General features: G+C 34.0%; 1 protein-coding gene across 1 annotated transcript in view; it reads right to left on the bottom strand.

The window, feature by feature from the left end:
• Window positions 1-20,364, bottom strand: part of LOC110848263 (Down syndrome cell adhesion molecule-like protein Dscam2) — a 136,820-nt gene that overhangs the window by 89,824 nt on the left and 26,632 nt on the right. The window contains exons 3-7 of the mRNA XM_035851003.1: window positions 17,215-17,396; window positions 9,300-9,438; window positions 9,090-9,159; window positions 8,306-8,397; window positions 7,030-7,173 (exon numbers count right to left, since the gene is read on the bottom strand). Coding sequence (XP_035706896.1) covers window positions 7,030-7,173; window positions 8,306-8,397; window positions 9,090-9,159; window positions 9,300-9,438; window positions 17,215-17,396 — 627 coding nt within the window. The remainder of the gene's footprint in view (window positions 1-7,029; window positions 7,174-8,305; window positions 8,398-9,089; window positions 9,160-9,299; window positions 9,439-17,214; window positions 17,397-20,364) is intronic.

Here is a 20,364-nt window from a genome sequence, read left to right on the forward strand (position 1 = left end):
AAATCCATTTAAATCAACTCTTAATTTCAAAAGTTGGTAGATGTCGACACCTTTTTGTAAAAATTCAAAAACATCAAATTAGTGAAGGCATTAAGTAGATCATTAGGATCGTTCCGGGCAGTGACAAATGGTTTCTCTAATTCAGTAACAAGTCGTAACGGTTATGTAAATAATCGAGTGTGTCCGACAGATTCGAGCTTTTTATCTTGTACAAGTTTGTAAAATTATTTGTAACATGCACGGATTCTACATAGGTGAATTGCATCAGTGAAATATTTGAGCGTCCCCCCAGCTCAGATGGTACAATTAGAACGAGACCAGACCTTGAAGAAGTCCTTCAATTCAACCCAGAAAACAGAAAGGAGCAGATGGGACCGAATTTAATCCTTGTTTTGGGGACATATTTATATACATAGATCGGAAAATTTGGGTTGCAATAATTTTCTGAGAAATTCTAACTTTTTCCCAGATTGGTAATACAGAATTAATACTAATCCAAACCATAATTGGTATTATGTGATTAAGACCTTTTTACCAGATTGGTAGTACAGAATTAATGCTGGAGGTACTAATTCAAATCATAATTGGTATATTATGTGATTAAGACTATGAACTGCTTAAAAACTTAACTTACAATGGAACCTTTTTTCAAGCTACACGAGATAAGCTTCGTGACATATGCTAAAAAATCAAGCTAAAAATAAGAAATGAAGTGGTACTTATCTTTCCGTTGAATGGGCACTTGGAGGTCAAATATTTGAGGGCAAAGTTCACAGTAGCGGCCTGTTTTTTCTCAAGCGGGCGAGCGGAGTAGTGAAAATTTTCTCCTTCGAAGTCACTCCGCTCCCTTCACTGTCGCGCTAGTTTCGTTACTAGTATGCATTTCCAAAAATATACAACGAAATGTGGCAATAAAAATAAGTCAACTTTAAGGATTATGATTTCTAATTAATTAATACATTAATTAAATAATTAGACGCAGTTATAATTTTTAGTAGTCATCTCTGCGGTTTTCGAGGATAATATTCGATTTATAATTTTAATTTATAATATAAATAATAATAATTTATTGAACCTATCGGCACTTTTTTATTACGGATCGGTGGATAGTAGGATTTTAAAAAGAAAATATAAAATTAGATGAATGTATACACCAATTTACGAGATTGTGAAATTTTGTCAAAAATAATATGCATTGAATGAAGTGCGAGCGTGCGAGAGTGACCTCGAAGGAGAAAATTTTCACTCCTCCGCTCACCCGCTTGAGAAAAAAACCTGCCGCTACTGTGAACTTTGCCCTCAAATATTTGACCTCCAAGTGCCCATTCAACGGAAAGATAAGTACCACGTCATTTCTAATTTTTAGCTTGATTTTTTAGCATATGTCACTAAGCTTATCTCGTGTAGCTTGAAAAAAGGTTCCATTGTTAGTGAAAGTTTTGGTCCACGGTAAGACGAATATTGTCGATTTTTTTCTAATATTATGTTACACTTTGGAAAATTTGTATGATTTTAGCTTTCGAACGATTCATTATTTTAAAATTTGGATTGGTGAGTTTGTTGAAAGTTTTTGATGAGAACTTAATTTGTTTCTTGATTTTTGTTCTGTATGTTTTATTCCCACTGCAGAAAACACATTTTTCAACATGCCACAAATCCCTGTACACTGCTGCCGACCTATGTTTTACGATTTCGCCATTTGTCTCCCGACTTTGTCAACTTTCTTAAGTGAAAAGCAACCGCTCCATTTATTCCACATCGCTCTTGGTTTCTCTTTCTCTCGGAGAGCTTGGGAATTCGGGGAAGAAAAAGAAAACTGAAATAAAATGTGGAGGAAACCAAACCGCAAACCAAAACCGAGAAATTCTTGCGGTCTGTTCTCCTCTCGAGGAAGGAAATCCTTCAAATTTAGTGTTTCTTTGTTGGGCGGAGAAGGGATCAGATCGAGATCGAGTCGAGTTGATGCTTGTCCAGGAGCGAGGAGAAAAAAGTGAACGGAGGTTAGCGACGGATATGTTTAATCGATGATGCTGCGAAATGGAGAAGTTCTCGACTTTATCTTTTTTCTCTCTGCAAGTGGAAATCTGGTCGGTTTCTTTTTCTACTTCTTTATTTTTATGGCATCAAATCGGTGTGACTTTCGACGTGCAATAAATTTTTGAGGAGGAAGGAATATAATGGATCATGGGTTGGCTAAATGGTAGATAATTTTTAAATTTTTTCGACAAATTAGACAACTTTGTGCAGTTATTAGGTTAAAATAATGGAATATTACGTCGAGTTTGTGCATATTTTGTGATATTTTCAAAAGAATGGAACATCGAACATGTATTTTTTTGAGAAAACCAAAGAAGGACAAAGTAGAAAATCTGTAGATATTATAAAAGCTTAAGTAGTTTTTGCAAAGATTAATTTTTTGGGATTAAAGTTTTGCAGTTTTCTTTTGGAATTTTATAATAAAAGAACCTAAAAAAAGCCAAGCCAAGCAAAAAAAAATGGGAAGTAGTGTTTGTTTGAGGCAAAATGTCTGAGTAAAAATGAAGTAAGAATTTCTCGATAAAAATTATATGATATTTTTTGACACATTTTTGTAATTTCGTAGTTTCTACTGTTGGTTATGCGGAGAGAGTTGGAATCCATCGCCGATTTACGTTACCCGAATGAACCGAATCGCATAAGGTTATCTAATTATTTAATACCAGTTTATTTTATTTTGACGTGAAAGTCATTCAATTTTTCAAATTTCAGACACAAAATTGAATGATTTTTACGCCAAAATAAAAGCACTTCGTATTAAGGGGTGATCTGATACAGTCTCACACCGCTACCTGACGGGGAGTGTGTCCTCCCATAAGCTCCCATGTTATCGTTTTAAAAACTTTCAGCGTCTTCAAAAGACAATAAAATTTCGATTTATTTGCACCAATCGACGCGTATATTTAGTCCCTACAAAGTTACTGAAGTTTTAAAGGATACGTGGAGTATACATGGAAAAATGCGTATTTTTCTGATTTTTTTTCGTGAAAAGAATTATGGTGTGACCATGAAAGCGACTTTAAGGTCAAACTCCAGTAACTTTGGGAGTTGAATATTTTGACACATTTTGCAACAAAAAAATCCGATATTAATGCAAAAATAAGGATGCCCAAATGTTTTCAAAAATTGTTTTTTAGAAATGGCGCTAAAAGCATGACCCTCAGCTCCAGTTTCCCCAATTTTTGTTATGTTGTAGGTCTTTAGTAGTAGAACAATACTCAAATTGGACTTATAGTCGAAATCGGCCTGCGTGACCTTGTTTCGGCGTCGAAAGGTTAGTAGGTCAAAGGTCACCGATCCCCACAAATGGGGTATCATTGGAAAGGTCTCGGTGAGAGGATTCCGAGTATATATACTTTGTTGGGTGTATGACCACTCCTTCATGTTCCAGAAGCAGAAGAATGAAAATCTGCAATTCTCCACAATTTAACACAGCAAGTAGATTGAGAGCTAACATGCAGTAGATGGGCACAAACTCAGAAATATTCTTCGGTCTCTGGAAATTCAAGGAGTGGTGATAACCTTATGCGATTCGGTTCATTCGGGTAACATAAATCGGCGATGGATTCCAACTCTCTCCGCATAACCAACATTATTTCTCTGAATTCAAAATTAAGACACGAATTTTGGAGATGAATTGGATCCGGAAATTGTTCAGGTTAAGGGAGGAAATTGAACCGGTAAATAATAAAATAATTTGAAATTTTTGCTGGGTTTTCAATTTTTAGACAATTTCAACTTTTACGGATCAACCGGAACTCAATTTTTTTCGGGAAATTATGCAACTTCATGACGGAATGCAATTTGAATAATTTTACAATTTACAAGGGAGAGAGATCTTGTTTCCGATTTATTTATTTTTACAAACGGAGCAGAATCCCAGCTTGGAAACTGTGCAAAATTGGGGAGCGTCTGTTGCTACTTTTGCTAAAATATCCCTCAGGAGTTGAAGGGATCCATTTAGATCCAAATCCAGTTTTGGGGGCAGACAGGGTTCTCTGATTATTTAAAAAAAAACTGTAACTACAAAAGTTTAGTCTCGAAGTTCACGCTTTCCGGTTGTGAATAGCTCCTGCTCGTTAAAAACATAAGAGTTACGAGTTCAGATAAAAATATTTCCATTTCCGCGTCCATTTAGAAAAAATAAGAGGAAAATCGTAGTCAAAATCGAATGAATCTCTTAATTTTACATTTTTTTACTACGCTATTGAGGGAAATATTTAGTACTCGTTGACAAACATATTTTGCATTATTCACAGGTAATTTGCTAAAATTGAATAAGTTACACGCCATGTTTAAATTTTTTTTAAATAAATTTTCATTATCAAATGTCAAATGCCATCATAATCGGTTAAATTTTTGTTGTAAGATTGCATTACCGCGTTGGAGGTTTATAGATGTAAAATTTCATAAAAATTTGTAAAATCCCAGGAACTTTGGTAAAATTTACTCTACTGTTGGTCGAATTATTTAGTCATAAATTACGCTGTAATTTAACGCATAATTTTCATAACGTTGCCCTCATTTTGAGACATTGAGATATTTCTATACAAATTTTCGCACGATTTGCAAGTCACGCTGACAACCGGAAATGTTCAGTTCGCCGATAATAATGTTTGCAATTTGAATTTAGCGAATTCTATTGTGCACATAAATCCCAATTTCGAGGAGCATTTCCGGAACACTGCGATCTCATCGAGCCGTCCATCCGTCCGTGCGAACCATAAGCCGACGACCCAGCAGCAGCAAGTTTTCTATACGAATGTAGGGAAGTGACCTAATTGTTAAGGATTTGTGTACTTTTACTGCTCAATTCCCCACAGGTTTTAGGACGGATTATTTTCTCCGGATGGAAAATGAGAGAAAGGCAGAGAGAGCAGGAAATCTCATTTCAGACTCTCCCACAAATACGATACGCCAAGTTTGGCAGAATTTTGCAATAGAAAATTAAAATTATAGATTTTAATTGGTTTTCGAAATGATAGTGAAATTTGTTTGAATTTTCGTTAAAAAAGTTCATAATGCTGTTTAGTTTTCGAAATTCATGTGAAGTTTCATCACAAAAAGTTTGTAATGTTATAGTTATTTGCGTTCAAATTGAGTAGCATTAAAGATTTCTGGTGTGTGTGAAATAGTGCAACATTCTGATCCAATACATCTACAGTACAAATGTGGGCCAAAACTAATAACTCTAGTTTGGTTGCAAAATAGCAAATTTCAGCCAAAATTAGAATAACATTTCCAATGCCTTGGCAAAATTACAATAATTGATGTATCGCGAAGGAATACGTGAAGAAAATGATTTACAAAAGCTCGAGGCAAAGTACTTAACTATAAATAATTGTAATTAATGGAGGTAAATTAGCAAGTAATTGTGCTAGAATTGTATGGGATAGTATTTACATAAATACTGTTACGCAACTAGATATCGATACATGAATGTACAGAATGCATTAAAGGAAATTAGTTTACGCATTGATTAGTAATTCTGCATCGTGGGTAAATTAGGGAGTAAAATGTTTGTCTTAACACTATCATAAAATAAAGCCAATTTCAATTTTGCAAATAAGTTAAGACTCAAACATTCCAAATTTTTTTGTCAAATTTAAGTTCCGAATTAATTATTATGAGAATTAAAATTAGAATAATATTTCCAAGATGTAGCGTCTTCAACCTCTATAAAATTTATGATATAAGTAGTAATTTACAATTGTATATATATGTCATTTTTTATTTAATTCTTACAATGCACATGTCAGACATGTTTCGCACGGATCTTCTTCAAACCACCACTAAAATATCAAGGAACTAAAGACAAACGACAATTGGTGTGATACTTGAGCACTTCTGCAGAATTCGCGAAGTTATGGAGGTTTTAAGTTGGCAAAAATGCACATTTTCACCATGCGAAACTATACGGAGTTCGCCTCTCCGCTTTCCGATTTTCTCTTGCGCTTCTCTTCTCCAGGTCATCGGTTTTCACATTTCATTCAACATTGAATTTATTAATTTCCCAACCAAGTTCTCGTCCGATTCTTCCCCTTGAGGTTTTAAATGACACTTTTAAATATTTAAAAGTCAAATTAAATGCAAGAAATTAAAAAAAATCGAATCCACTATTCTGAATCAATTCTTTTTAAAAAATTCCACTGATAAAAACTTAATTGAACCCATTTTAAATATTTAAAAGTGTTAGAAAATTATTTAAAAACTCAAGATGATAAACGGACGAGAACTTGGTTGAGAAATTAATAAATTCAATGTTGAATGAAATGTGAAAACCGATGACCTGGAGAAGAGAAGCGCAAGAGAAAATCGGAAAGCGGAGAGGCGAACTCCGTATAGTTTCGTATGGTGAAAATGTGCGTTTTTGCCAACTTAAAACCTCCATAACTTCGCGAATTCTGCAGAAGTGCTCAAGTATCACACCAATTGTCGTTTGTGTTTAGTTCCTTGATATTTTAGTGGTGGTTTGAAGAAGATTCGTGCGAAACATGTCTGAAATGTGCATTGTAAGTATGTACATTACCTATATTTTTGAAAATACTGAATTTCAAATATGTAACAAATTTTGTGTCAAGAATTTGTTGGAACTTTAAGTATTTAAATATTTCACAAATATGTAAATATGCCAAATTCAACTACTTATTACATGTTATAAATTTAGCCAGTCAGTCATTTTATCCTATCTTCCCGTTTTACATAACATCTATATTATAAGCTGGAAATGTTTGTCTGCAACGGAAGTGCAAGTAATTTTCCGAAACGAAAGTGAAAGTGGAGAAAGCTAATCTTAATTTAATTACTTCCGGTGCGGTCTGGTATTCAAGGTATGGAACTTATCGCCCGGTGGAAGACGCTAATCCATGATACATTCTATTTAATCCTTCCCGAAATCGGAGGAAAATTTGATACCCGAATTATATTTGACCGACCAGACCAGACTTTCTCCACGGGGAAAAAAGTACAAATAAAGAGGAAGGACTCACTTACCTTTCACAACAATTCTCGCCCCTTCACTCGTCATCACCTCGTTCGTCAGTTTGTGCAGCGTTCGGCACGCCCACACCTTTCGCCCGTCAGACTCGTCCACGCTGAACACGTGCAACTCTCCAGACGGCAGCAGGAGCCATTTGCCTGCAAAAGAAGAAGAAATAAAAGTGTGCCAAAAAAATCTTGACACGAAAAAGGTGGTTTCCACTCAAAAAACTTTCTCCGCCACTTTCTTTCGACACGCTTTTTTATTGTGTGACAATTTTTTTAGGAGAGCAAATGACCCAGAATAAAATTAGAGTGAAAGTAAAAGTGTGACGAGGTGGGGAATTGCATTACATCATCATTTGTTGGGTACAGAGAGTTCCTTATATTTTTTACGAATGCATTAAGTTTTTGCAAATTAAAAAAATGCATTTATCTATTTTTGAAAATTGACCATAGGTTTTGCACTGAACACTTTTTTGCAAATAAAATTTTGTAAAATTTTGAAGTTTTGCAAATACGTGTTCCAAACTTTTTTTTATAGAAGATAAAACTCGTGTGGGTGAAATCACTATGGTTCAAGAAGAAGAAAAAACAAATAAAATTTTAGTGTTGCATAATTTTATTATTTTTCCTTCAACCAGTTGGAATAAATTTACAAGATTAAACATTTCTGCTAAATTTTTTGCAAAATTTTCGCAAAATGAGAGCTTGCGCTTTTCCACGTATGAAAATCTAAGGGTAAAGCTCGATAAATGTAGCTTTTGTATTAAACAATTTTTGCAAATAAAATTTACGGGATGTAATTTTTTTACAAATATTTCCAGAATACTTGGAACATCATTTTTTAAGGAATTAAAAAAACCATTGGCAAGCATTATTCAAATCTGTGTATTGTTTTTGATAACCATTTTTTGCAAATAAAATTTACGACGTATATCTTTGGCGATGTTGCAAAGTTGTTAGGTAAAGAATAAATAGGTAAAGAACTTGTGTGGGTGAAATGGTTGAAGGAAATTAAAAAAACAAATAAAACCTTAGTGTTGCATAATAATTTCATTATTTTTTTCCTAAGTTTCACCGACTTGGAATAAAATTTGCAGAATTAATTATGTACAGTCGGTTTATTTACCATACGACCCTCAACGTCACCACTGCAATGCTATTAGTAATGAGAGTGATGACGTCGAGGATCGTATGGTAAATAAAACAGGAGTATGTCTAGTAAATATTTTCTGCAAAGTTTTCGCAGCAGTGAGAGCATGAGGAGGGGAGTACATGAAACACGGACCTGTTTGGAAGTTTGGATATATGTTGAGTGATCCATCTTGCACCCAGGAAGTCACAGTGATATAGTCCACAAGCTCGGGAGGTACGACACAGCTGCGGATAAAGTTATGACTCAAATAATTCAAAATTTTACTTACACCAATCAATTCGCAAAATTTTTGTGAAGGTCGCCAAATTTTGGCTCAACTTTTGGAATTTTTTTGGGGCAAAAATTTTGAACATCGTATCGCTAACTTAATTGTTAGTGTAAAGGTGCGTTTATACTTCACTTCTCGGTAACTTGCGCCTTAGATAGTTGGATCATAACATTGGTACAACTTACCAAGGACTAAAATATAAATCCACCTTAAATTCCATAAATTGATTTAAGGTTGTATTTAGGACATGAAAATAAAAATGTATGTCTCTTAATTTTGGGGATTTATTTAAATACGGGCAAATAAGGCATGCCAAAAATGACATTTCTCTCACACATCATCATCCACCCTCACCATCGAGTAATCTTCTAATTATATATTTTAGAATCCACATTTTTTTATTTCGAAAAGGGCGGTTTAGTTTGACAAATTGTAAAATTATGTAAATAAAACGCTACTATTTTTTAAAGTCTACCAAAGTAAAGAAATTTCTAAAATATGTTGATGTACTAATTTCATTCAATAAAATACATAATGCCGCAATTTATGCAGTCCTTGGCAACTTTGCAAAATCACAATTTGATGTGACCATGTGTCCCATAATTTGCTAAATGTCGAGATAACTTAATTACAAGGGAGAAAACTCACCGTAAGACGGCATTATTTCCCCGGATCACGGCCACGTCCGGATTTTGGATGTGGAACGGGGTGTCCAGCACTGCAAGAATTCCAGAGATGAGGAACACAATTTCCAATTAAAATGACATAACGACACAAAGTTTGCGGAGGAAACCTCATTATTTTTTGTGCAAGTTTTCCCCAGAAAGTTTTGCTTTCACTTTTCCCTGGATTTCTTACCTGCACGAACCACGACTTCCGGACTGATAATTGTTCCCGACGGATTACTGAGTTTGCACTGAAGCGTCACAAAGTGAACGTCGGGTCGGAACTTGTCAATGGGAAAGGGGAGAAAGCGTATATTTCCGGTTGGCAGCACCTGAAAATTAATATTTCCTGAATTATTTTTGTGCAGTTAAATTACATTTTTGTTAGGAATTTTAGGACAACTAAATAGTCTTTAAAGTAAAAATATTGATTGTTTCAAGTATTTTTTTAAAAGATTTTGACTGCAGGTACGATTTTTAAGAAATGAGAATACTTTGTACTAAATGGAAAAATTTTCATATTGGAAGAATCGGTGTGGAACCAAAAATTTGTAATAATAAAACTGTTCGAAATTATCAAATTTATTCGAACTTTCATCTGTGCAAAATGCCACCTTTACATATTTTTGACTAGATTACAAAATATAAATAATCCAATCGTTCACAATTGACCTTAAAAGTCATCAAGCATATTACGATGGGTCGCATTTAATGGCGACCCTAAGTGACTGAATGGGATACCCTAAAAACTAAACCCTACGGTGGACTGAATGGCCTTCCCTAACAGGTCGAAAAAATAGCTAATAACTGAATCTCGACCCCAAAATTCTGATAGTTAAAAATCATCTATTTACATCATTTTTAAACGCAATTACATCTCGATTATCATTTATTAAAACAGTTTTTTAGAATTAGTTCATAAATTAATACAAAATCAGTCAACAACAAGAGCTCGCTAGCATTTCTTTGGGCGCCCTGCTCCACGTTGTGACCCATGTGGTACATTTTTGCAAGTATGCAAGATATTAAAATCTCTGCGAATGTGTTGATACGGCAATTCCAATCGGGTGCATGTTGCAATTTTTGTCCGAAGTACAAATAACGATAACTGGGAAATTTTCCCTAATTAATTTGTACGTTCTTCAACACATGATTCCGAATCGGAACTATATGGGCTTAGGGTTTCGAATTTACTCATATCTTAGTATTTTCTACTTTGACAATTTGTTGGAATAAAGTTAAGTGGCAGCGAACTTGCCAAGGAGTAAAAGTTGCATGAACCTATCCTTGGTACGTATCATACCTACGTACATATAATTTAATTACGAAATGGGCGTAATTTGATTCTTTATGCATGTGAACTATAATTTAGTTAGTTAAAATATATTGGGAAATTAGGGTAAAGTTTAAGATAAATAAGGATGGTAATTGGCAAGTTAGGGAAGGCCATTCAGTCCACCGTAGGGTTTAATTCTTAGGGTATCCCATTAAGTCATTTAGGGTCACCATTAATATTTGCCCTATTACGATTAGATTGCAAATTATTATCGTCACTAAAATCTTCCAACTTCCAACTTTAAAATTCTGAAAATAATAATCAAAATCCAGAGATTGCGTTCCAGGCCAACTGATTACTTAGCAAATATTATGGTCAAATTAACGTTATATATTACATGCTTTGTGTGGCCAATCTATTTATCTGAGCTTAATTCACAATTTGAGTTTAAACTAATATCGTCATTAAAGTCTTACAACTGAAAATTCTGAATCATGCGATTTTCAAAAAAAATTTAACACCTATGATAAAATTAATATGGGAAAGGCGCTAGCTTAACCAATCCATACACATCGATCCTACAATTGGCGCACAGTCTCCAAATTTCCTTTCTCTTTCTACTTTCACCGCTCTGAACCATTCTAAATTTTGATCTCGTTTTCACCACTCAAAACCCAGACAGAACAACCCACACAACACTCACAAACAAATTCCATCCCTGCAAATGGATGGATTGGTCAGCCACACAAACACTCGTTCACTTTCACCAGACCACTTCATCATCTCCACTAAATTTTCTCTCCCTCCATCCAACTTTCTCTCTCTCTGGATGAAACGGGGACACAATTGGGTTCACTTCATAACCCGAGAGCCATACATAACACGAAACAATCATGCTTTGTGACGTCCACGAGTTTAATTCTGCTTTCAGGACGGGTGCTTTGAGCTTTCACCCAATTAAAACCTTGGGGGTGTGCATCCCAAAAAGTGGTTGCAATTCTGGGTGGGAAAATATCGAGGAGACTGGAAAACACTCAAAATTAATTGGGTACATAACTGTGGTAGAATTAGAGCTTTTACCACGATGGTAACGATTTGCCACCACAATTGTTTTACAAATCAAGTCAAAGAGTGTGTACTATATTTTTGAGATCGACATGAATTTCCGTACGATTTAAAAATTATGTCCATCTGGGTACATTTAAATTATTTGTAATTTCCCACCATTTCCGGTAACGATTTGTTACAGAACGGAAACAAATTTTTCCAGGATTAATAAATCTTTTGGAAGAAATAGAATTTTCTTAAACACAATTTTTAACTTGTGCTAACCTCGACATGCAAAAAATTCGCAATTTAGAAACACTTCCGATCCACTGGATTTTCCTATATTTTTCATGTCTTTATTTGGCACCAAACGGTAACAAAATTATGTGACTTCTCTATCGTACCAAATTTAAATTTCTCACATCCTCGTGAGTACCCATTTTCCTCACTAATTTCGCAAATTGTATCGCCCCAGTACCGTGTAAAATCAGAGATTACTTAATGCACCTCTAATCCACCGACTTAATAGCTTTACATGCGTACATACTTTCACTCATTTCATCCCCAATTTAAAATCCTCTCGAACAAAATTACTCGTCGAAATACATATTTTGGTGAAAGCAACGGCAGAAGAACACAGTGTGCTCGTCTGGTCCGGAGTTGTCCCCTGATTTATGTTCTCGGTGGGTGAAAGTAGAAAGGAAATAAATAAATCGTGCCGCCGACTTTCACCGAAATTCTAATTTTGTCCTTTTCTCCATTCATTCCTCTCCTCTTGTTCCTTGATTCCTCGTCCTATTAAAATCCAATTTTGCTCACGGGGAGGGCAAGCCGGTAACCAAGAGATGGATGAAATTGGACGGGAGAAAGCACGGTTTATGTTCCCAAAGTCGGAATAAAACCTAATTTCGACCAACATAAAATTTATGTGGGTTTAATATTGGAATAAAATGGACTCGGACGGCGAATTCTTCTTCCGCGAATGGAGAAAGGTGGAGGAGAAAGTCTTCATTTTTTAGTCGATGAATGTAATGATGACATATTACAAGGCGGATTATTTTGCAAATTCTTTTGTATTTATCTTTTCTAGAAAGGGTTTAAACATTTATAGAATTCGAATTGATTTGAAAATTGGGGAGAAATTTGAGTAAAGAGGATTATAAAGTAAAGCATTATGTTACTATTTTTGGTGATGTTGTTGGAATTTTGGAGCAAAATTAATGCACTGAACGTACATGTATAAGTGTTTTTTTTCGCAAATTATGTGTTGAATTAACAATCGAAAAAATTAAGTGTTCAAGCATTTTAAAAATACTGACAGTTTCATTCATCAATTAAGCTGGCTTTCAATAATTCTATATCCCTTTTTTATAATCTAAATAAAATTGTCCATATAAATTTATGAACTTCACAAAATTCGTAGTTTTTGGTACACTTTAGCGACGAGAATACGGTCCATTTAATTTTTAATTGATCAATACAAGGTAAGTTCACCTGGTGGATTAGTTTGGGTTTAGTTATATTTATTGCGTTAATTAGGTATTTATTTATGAAAGAGTTGCATGCTTCTAAAATTTTAAGATTCTTAAAATTTTGAATTTTTACGAATTTAGAATATTAAGTTTAAAAATATATTTTTATTTTATTTTATTTTATTGGCTATTTAACTAACAAGATTTTTCGTTGTATTTAAACCTTTGTTTCGTACATATTTAAAACTAAATAACTTACTCTCGTAGATAAAGATATACAAACTATGCTTATAATAGTTTAAAATTCCTATAATATTCATTCCAAAAATGTTCTGAAATTGAGTTTATTTTCACTCGTTGTGCATGTTAAAAAATGAAATTTTAAAACGACCACCAATAATTGTAACAAAACGATGTAATTGTAATAACATCAACCAACCAATTAATCAACACGTTAATACGTTAATTTTCAACTTAGGATGCGATTATTCCATCTAATTTAAATTTCGTATCTTATTAAACTTTTACGAATTTAAACAAAGTCACTAAACTCATACATTTTTAAATCCATTTTGCACTTTGTACAAATCCAGTTTAGTTTTTTACTATTTTGTCAAAAGAATATGTCGTATTCGCCAGTTTGAGGTAAGAATTAAATTCGACAGTTTATGCAATTTGTCCTTTATAACTCAATTCAATCTGTAAATTTTATAAAATGACTGTGCTATCTTTCACGAAATAAAAAGACGTCCTTGATCTAAACAAGTTTACAAAAATTTGTAGGCTAATTTTCCTTCGAAATATTTGCAAAAGCTTGTAAGTTTACAAGGGGATTTTACAAGCTACCAAGGACTGTGTGAATTACACGGAAATACTTGAAACTATTATACCACGCTAAGTATTTCCTCAACCTGTTATAGCATGTTACCTGCGTAAATATTTGGAATGAAATGGCGAACTATACCATAAACACGGGATAAATAATAGTGCGAAAAATAAGGTGGAGTAAGGAATCATGCAAAAAATGAAACTTTTCACGCTAACAAAAAACACATTCTTCCTTTTATCTGCTTTCTCTCTCACTTGCTCCGACAAGAAGCTGTCACTCTCACGCCAACAATATACAAATGCACAATTGGAAATAAGCAAGTTTTGGGAAAAGACATGATTTCACTTTCACCACGACTTTCACCTCGTGAGAAAATTGGGCCACTTTTCTCCCAAGGAAAAAAAGTGTCTCATTCTATTTAAGGAAAGTAATTTATTCCTTGTGGAATAAATGGGGATCGTCACGTCAAAATTATTCGGGGTGACGAAAAATTATAAAGGTTGCGAAAATCAGAATCATACAGATTCAAATCAAATTTTCGGTGGGGTTTTATAAATTCGGAAGTGGCAGCGTGCTGCGGAGTACACTGAATAGAAATCATAAAGTTCTAAATGCATAAATTTCACATAAATTACTTACAAGTTGTAATTTAGTTGTGAATGTTTTTCGATTGGTTTGAGTACAAAGCGAACCATCGTTCGATCTATAACCTCAGCAACGGATATTTTACTTTGCAAATTAAATCTTAATGACGGCGAAGTCGTAAAAATATTAATGGACCTCAATCTGAACCTGGTAAAAATACCCTAAATTCAATCTGCATACTACAAAATATTGACGAACAGACAATCATCTGACTACTTACGAGTCATTACTTAAGAAACTAATATTTCAAAAGAATTAGATCCATCCGCAGAGAACAGCTAAATTAATTACAAAATTAGGGATTTCATAATTATTGCAATAAATAACATCTCTGTTAATTTATCAACTTAAAATCATGTCTTTTAATTAATCCATGAAAACGCGGAGTATTTAGACCGAAATTGAGATGAATATGCCGAATAAATCTCATTTTTATCATTCCTTCATTTACCTTTTTTCTATTCAACTCTGTATTCAAATCATATCCAAATTTTATTATATTTTCACTTTCCTCTCGTCCCTAACAATATTTGGATTCCATTTTACGATCGTGATCACTTCTTCCCATTCTCCCTTTCTTTCTCTGCGAATCTTTTGTGGTGAGGAAAGTTTGGGGAAAGTAAGTATCGTAAAACGCGCAATTTATAACTCTTTCAAATCCAAATCGAATCCAGGCCACAACTCACAATAAAAAGCACCCCACCTGCTTTTCCCTCCTCGTCCCACACTTTCACCACTCGGAGGACGAGGAATCACCAGGATCAAATAACTCTACGATCCATTGTTGCTAGTTTCCCAACAAACGAAATGTTCGTGTCTGCTTTCTCTTTTTCGTGGACTCGCTCTGTCCAGGACCAAATTTAGTAATCCTTTCTCTACGAAAATCACACTTTCCCTCAGCGAGCAGGATGCATTGTGAGTTTGGGTTACAACAATATCTGAGGACTAAACACACGCTGGGAAATTTGAGGGAACAAAATTTTTAAAAGAAAAAATAAAATATGAAAATGAGAAATTGATATTCGAATTTAAGGACTTTTTTATCAAAGTAATTACAAAATTTTTTAGCAAACGCAAACTGTGGGGTCTTGAGATCATACAACTTTTCAACCTACAACACAAACCAATTATTTTTCGAAATGCCTGAGCAAATGGGGAAATTTTAAAAATTTAGAAAATTAAAGCCTTGGTGTTTTGAAATATTTTTTAAATAACCAAAAAATTTAAGAAAAAATAATTTTTGCCGTTTTTATAATTTATAATTACGTATTTAAGGGTTTGATATTTTCAGAAATTTTAAAATTGTCAAAGAACTCAGTGCATTCAAATATTACGTATTTTTGAATTTCAAATTTTCTACGTAGTATTATTAGAGTGGCGCTTGTTGGTTTTACTATAAAACGGAATTCTGTTTCGAGCAGATTCTGAGAACAAAGAGGTGAAAGTAACAGAACGAGCAACGACCTCGAGTCCGTTATTTCACTTTTGCGAAGAAGAAGGGGAGCAGCGAGGCAGAAAGAGAAAGTGAGAAAAGTACATGGGAAACATTTCCTTTAGAATTTTACTCCCATTTCGCTCAGTTTTGGATGATATTGCTTTTAACAAACTTACAAAGTGGGGATAAAAAGGTGAAAGTTTGCAATAATTGCATGACTTCTGAGCCGATGTGAAATTTAGCCTGGGATTAATTAATAAATTTAATATAGGTGTTACCCGACGGTGATATTACATTGTAAAATATTTGTTTTCTTATGTTTTTAGAAATTTGCAAAATTGAGCAAATGCTGCAAATTGCGTGTAACAATTTGTGAAATTTGAATTATTTCGTTGGGATGGGATAAAAAGCTGAAATTTTGCAATAATTGCATACTTCTGAGCGGATGTGAAATTTATACAATTTTGTACTTTTTGGACACGTTTAACCCAGATAAAAACTTCAGGGATGTCCAAATTTAATCGAGTATTTATATACTTTATGATTATAACGGCAAATATTTGTATTCTTCCTGTTTAGAAGTATTTATTAACATCGAAAATAATCGAAATTAAAATATTTAGCAAATGTGGCAATGTTTTGTGTAAAAATTTGTGAAACTTTATTTCGAAAACTCGGTTTGACAAGCATTTTATTTATGCAAGGTTCCCATCAAGTAGGAACATTCTTAATCAAAAGTTTAAGGTATTGTTTTTCGACGAAATTACGAAGTTGTAGTAAAAAGAGGGAGGCAAAAGTTTGCAAAAATTGCATACTTCTAAGCCGAGGTGAAATTCAGACATTCTTTATAATTAGCGAACGCATTTAATATAGATCCAAAAATCTGCAGCTTGTGACTGTTATTATAATTGCAAATATTTGTATTCATCCTGTTTTTAGAAGTATTTATTACCATTCAAATTTGAAAAATCAACAAATTTTCCAAATTGGTGAAATTACTATTATTTCGAAAGCATTCAACCAGAATGTTATTTCTCGGTCCTAATCTAAAGTTCAAGGTCTTGCCATCCTAATAAATTTGTTCTTTTACATATCCCAGTTTTGTAATTCAATTTTGCAAATTAAAACTTTCCCAAATAAATAATATTATATTCTCGCCACAAATTGCGAATTAGAAATTCTTTTTTCAGATTTTTCTGCAATAATTAGCTGCAGTACTGAACTGCACAAAGTGAAAAAAAGATTTATGTGAATGTATGTTCAAAGCCGAAACACGATCTAATATTTAACGATGTCAATTTTCAATCGCAAAATAAAATATGTAAATTGCAAATGAAATTAGATGCATAGAGACTTTTGTTATTCAATGTGAACAAATAATTTAAAATAAGCAAAAAAACTGACCTCTCTTAACCCGGTGACGTTTCCGACGGGAAATCCATCCCGGGTGACCCACTCGACTCGTGGTTGTGGGGACCCGTGCCCCCCACAGCGCAAACTGCCGCCCAATCTGCTACTGAAAGCGTATGAAGAGCTCCACTCGTCCAAAAAACGGGGCCCATTCTCATCCAGGGATAAAGTCCAGGCTGAAATTTTACAAAAAAATAGAAATTAATGCTTGGTCTTCATTTTATATGTGCAACTTTTGATTAGAGTGATTGATTACTCTTAGAGAAATATTATCTTAAATTTGTGCAATCTCAAGGCAAACAAAATTTTGAGAAAATTTATAAAGGCGCAGAATAACCTGCAAGAATTTATGTATCTAGTTTGATTATCCAGAATATTAAAACTTTATCCGTGAAAAGTTTCATAGCTGGGGTTAAATTTCGTAAATGTTTACAAACATTCAAATTTGTGACTCCAATCCAAATCAATCAAAAATCGTTGTTTGTAATATTTAATTTTTCAGTCCTTCAAATCTAACAAGGGACACTCACGACCTGTCGTTTGAGTCCAGGGTACCCACTATGTTTTTTAGAATCTACTAGGACCCCAGATGAAGGATTCATTCATATTTCCGTGTAAAACTCATATTTGGCGCCATGGCGTGGCGCCAAATTCGCCAAATTTGATGGTTTTTCATTTTAAAACCGCCATAACTTTTGAAATCCTGGACGGATATTCAAAATTTTTGGCAAAAATCATGACAAGGAGTTCAACTTTCGTATTCTATGAAATTTTTTCCAAAATTATCGCTTTTAACTTTTCGCAAAATTTCGAAATTTTGGGGTCGTCGTAAAAATGCTAAAAATATCTCAAAAATTAAAATTGTTTTATTTTTATTTTTTTCTCTAAAATTTCGACTTTTCTGATCATTTTAAGCATAAAATTTTAAAAATCCGACATAAACTGCAAAAGTTATGGAGGTTTGAAATTGGTCGAAAATGCAAATTTTTAAGTTTGGCGCCACGCCATTGGACCAAATATGAGTTTTACATGGAAATATGAAAGAATCCTTCATCAGGGGTCCTAGTAGATTCTAAAAAACATAGTGGGTACCCTGGACTCAAACGACAGGTCGTGAGTGTCCCTTGTAAGTTTAATTACATGGCTTTTGTTTAGTCTAAAATTCTCATTTTCGGCGCCCAACATAACCAGATAATTATTATTATTATCTCGCAATATTTCGCAATAATAATTTTCGCGAAAGCATGGTGACATTTAATGAAAGATGCTAAAATGCATAACGTGAATTCATCCCCATTCGCCCGAACATCCGTACCTCATTTGAATACCAATAAAGATTTATTATTATGAATTTCTCTCTAATTTTGAAAACAAAACAAAATACGGCGTTTCTCTTTGTGTTTGGCGATGCAGGTCTAAAATTTGCCGAGGGCCTCAGAGAATTCCCTGCACATCAATATTCCACGCTATTCTGGTTCCTCTCTCGCTTTCACCACTTTCACCACTGTCTCCTTTCGCTGGTCGGGTGGAAATGCAAATCGAAATCCGTACACACTTCGCGTTGTTGAGGCAGAGCAAATTCGGAAGGGGCACGCTTAAAAATTTGGGCGATATGTGGAAACTAACCGATTTAGTACTAAAAATTAATTTTAGGTCGTGCTAATAATTTGGTTTAATACCAGTGCATCGAATACTGTTTTTTCAATGATATGATTTATTGCGACTTTCTTACGATTTTTTTACCACGTCGGTGCTAAAATTTTAGCACTTATTTTTAAGAGTGTGAACTTGTAAATTCGAAGAGTACTGCAAACACGGCACCTTCTTCTGATAAAACAAGAGAAACGGGTAAACAACAACCGCAGCGGGGTAAAATCCATCCGATTCAGCATCATTTCATCCTTCCACCCGGCATGGTAAACAGCACGGAGGGTGCATACAGGATCACGGTGCTTTCCCCACTTTCACTCTTTTTTAAATAACCAAATTAGCATGAGTTACGATTTTTTGGGAAATTTTTTTAAAAGGAAAAAATGAAAAAAAAATCAATTTTTCACGGATTTCTTTAATATTAATTCCCTTGTTTTGCTTTCACCTGCAGGGGAGAAATTGGTTCATTGACGAAATATAGATAAAAATTTGACTACCAAGTTCCCAATAAAATCAGAAGAACCTTGGTAAATAATGTTGTCAAACAAGGTAACTCACCCCATTTTCACTGCCACGAGGAACAGTGTCTTTATTAAATTTAACAGCATATCAACCCGTATGAAAATCATGTGTAGCATTCTGCAGAGTTGAAAATTTATTTATTGGTAAATTTGCAAGATACGAGAATTGAGAAATATGAATTTTGTATAAGCGGTGTATGCATGATAAACTTCCATGATTTTGCTGAAAATTTCGTTGTGGTCCATTCTGCAGATCAATTTATCCATAATTCGCTCTGCAGAAATATACTTTTTCTACAGAAAAATTCGAACAATTTTCGGCATGACACTCATTGAAATTTATACACAGGGAAATTGTTATTTGAATTGTTATTGTTATTGAACGCAAAATAATTTACAAAAAAAAATTAAAATTTGCTTTTATTCTCCTCGGCTTTCCCCATACGAAAAATGTCTATACTTTGTATTTCACCTAGTTCCAGATATTTCAAACTTACCGAAACGTAATTAAACCCTAAAATTCCTTTAATTGGAGATGGTTCTCATCCGTCTCTAATTTTCTGCGCTTTCAACATTTTCAAAAACGACAAATTGGATTATGATTCCTTCCATCGGGCCCGAGAAGGAAATGAAATCCAAACAGAGAGACGAAGGGAAAGTGAAGTTGCAGGGGTGGCCAAGACACTTTCTTAAAAACTGCATTCTGAGCTCCGTTCTTCCCAGGGTTTGGATTTTCAGAGCTGTTACACACAAAAATAGGTGAAAATCTAAAAAAAACGCTGAAAAAACAGCAGTCAAATAAAAATAGAAGATTTTTAGAAATCAACTTTGAAATCCACTGATGTGAGTTCCCGCAATGTTTGTTTAGCAATAAAAAGCTGTTTTCTTCACGAATCATGTATTTTTGCATGTCTTCTCCGAGTAGATTCTCATCTTTTTGTGGATGTTAAAGCCCTGGAAATCCAAACCCTGG

The sequence above is a fragment of the Folsomia candida genome, unplaced genomic scaffold, assembly GCF_002217175.1.
Source record: "Folsomia candida strain VU population unplaced genomic scaffold, ASM221717v1 Fcan01_Sc004, whole genome shotgun sequence".
NCBI classification, from domain to species: domain Eukaryota; kingdom Metazoa; phylum Arthropoda; class Collembola; order Entomobryomorpha; family Isotomidae; genus Folsomia; species Folsomia candida.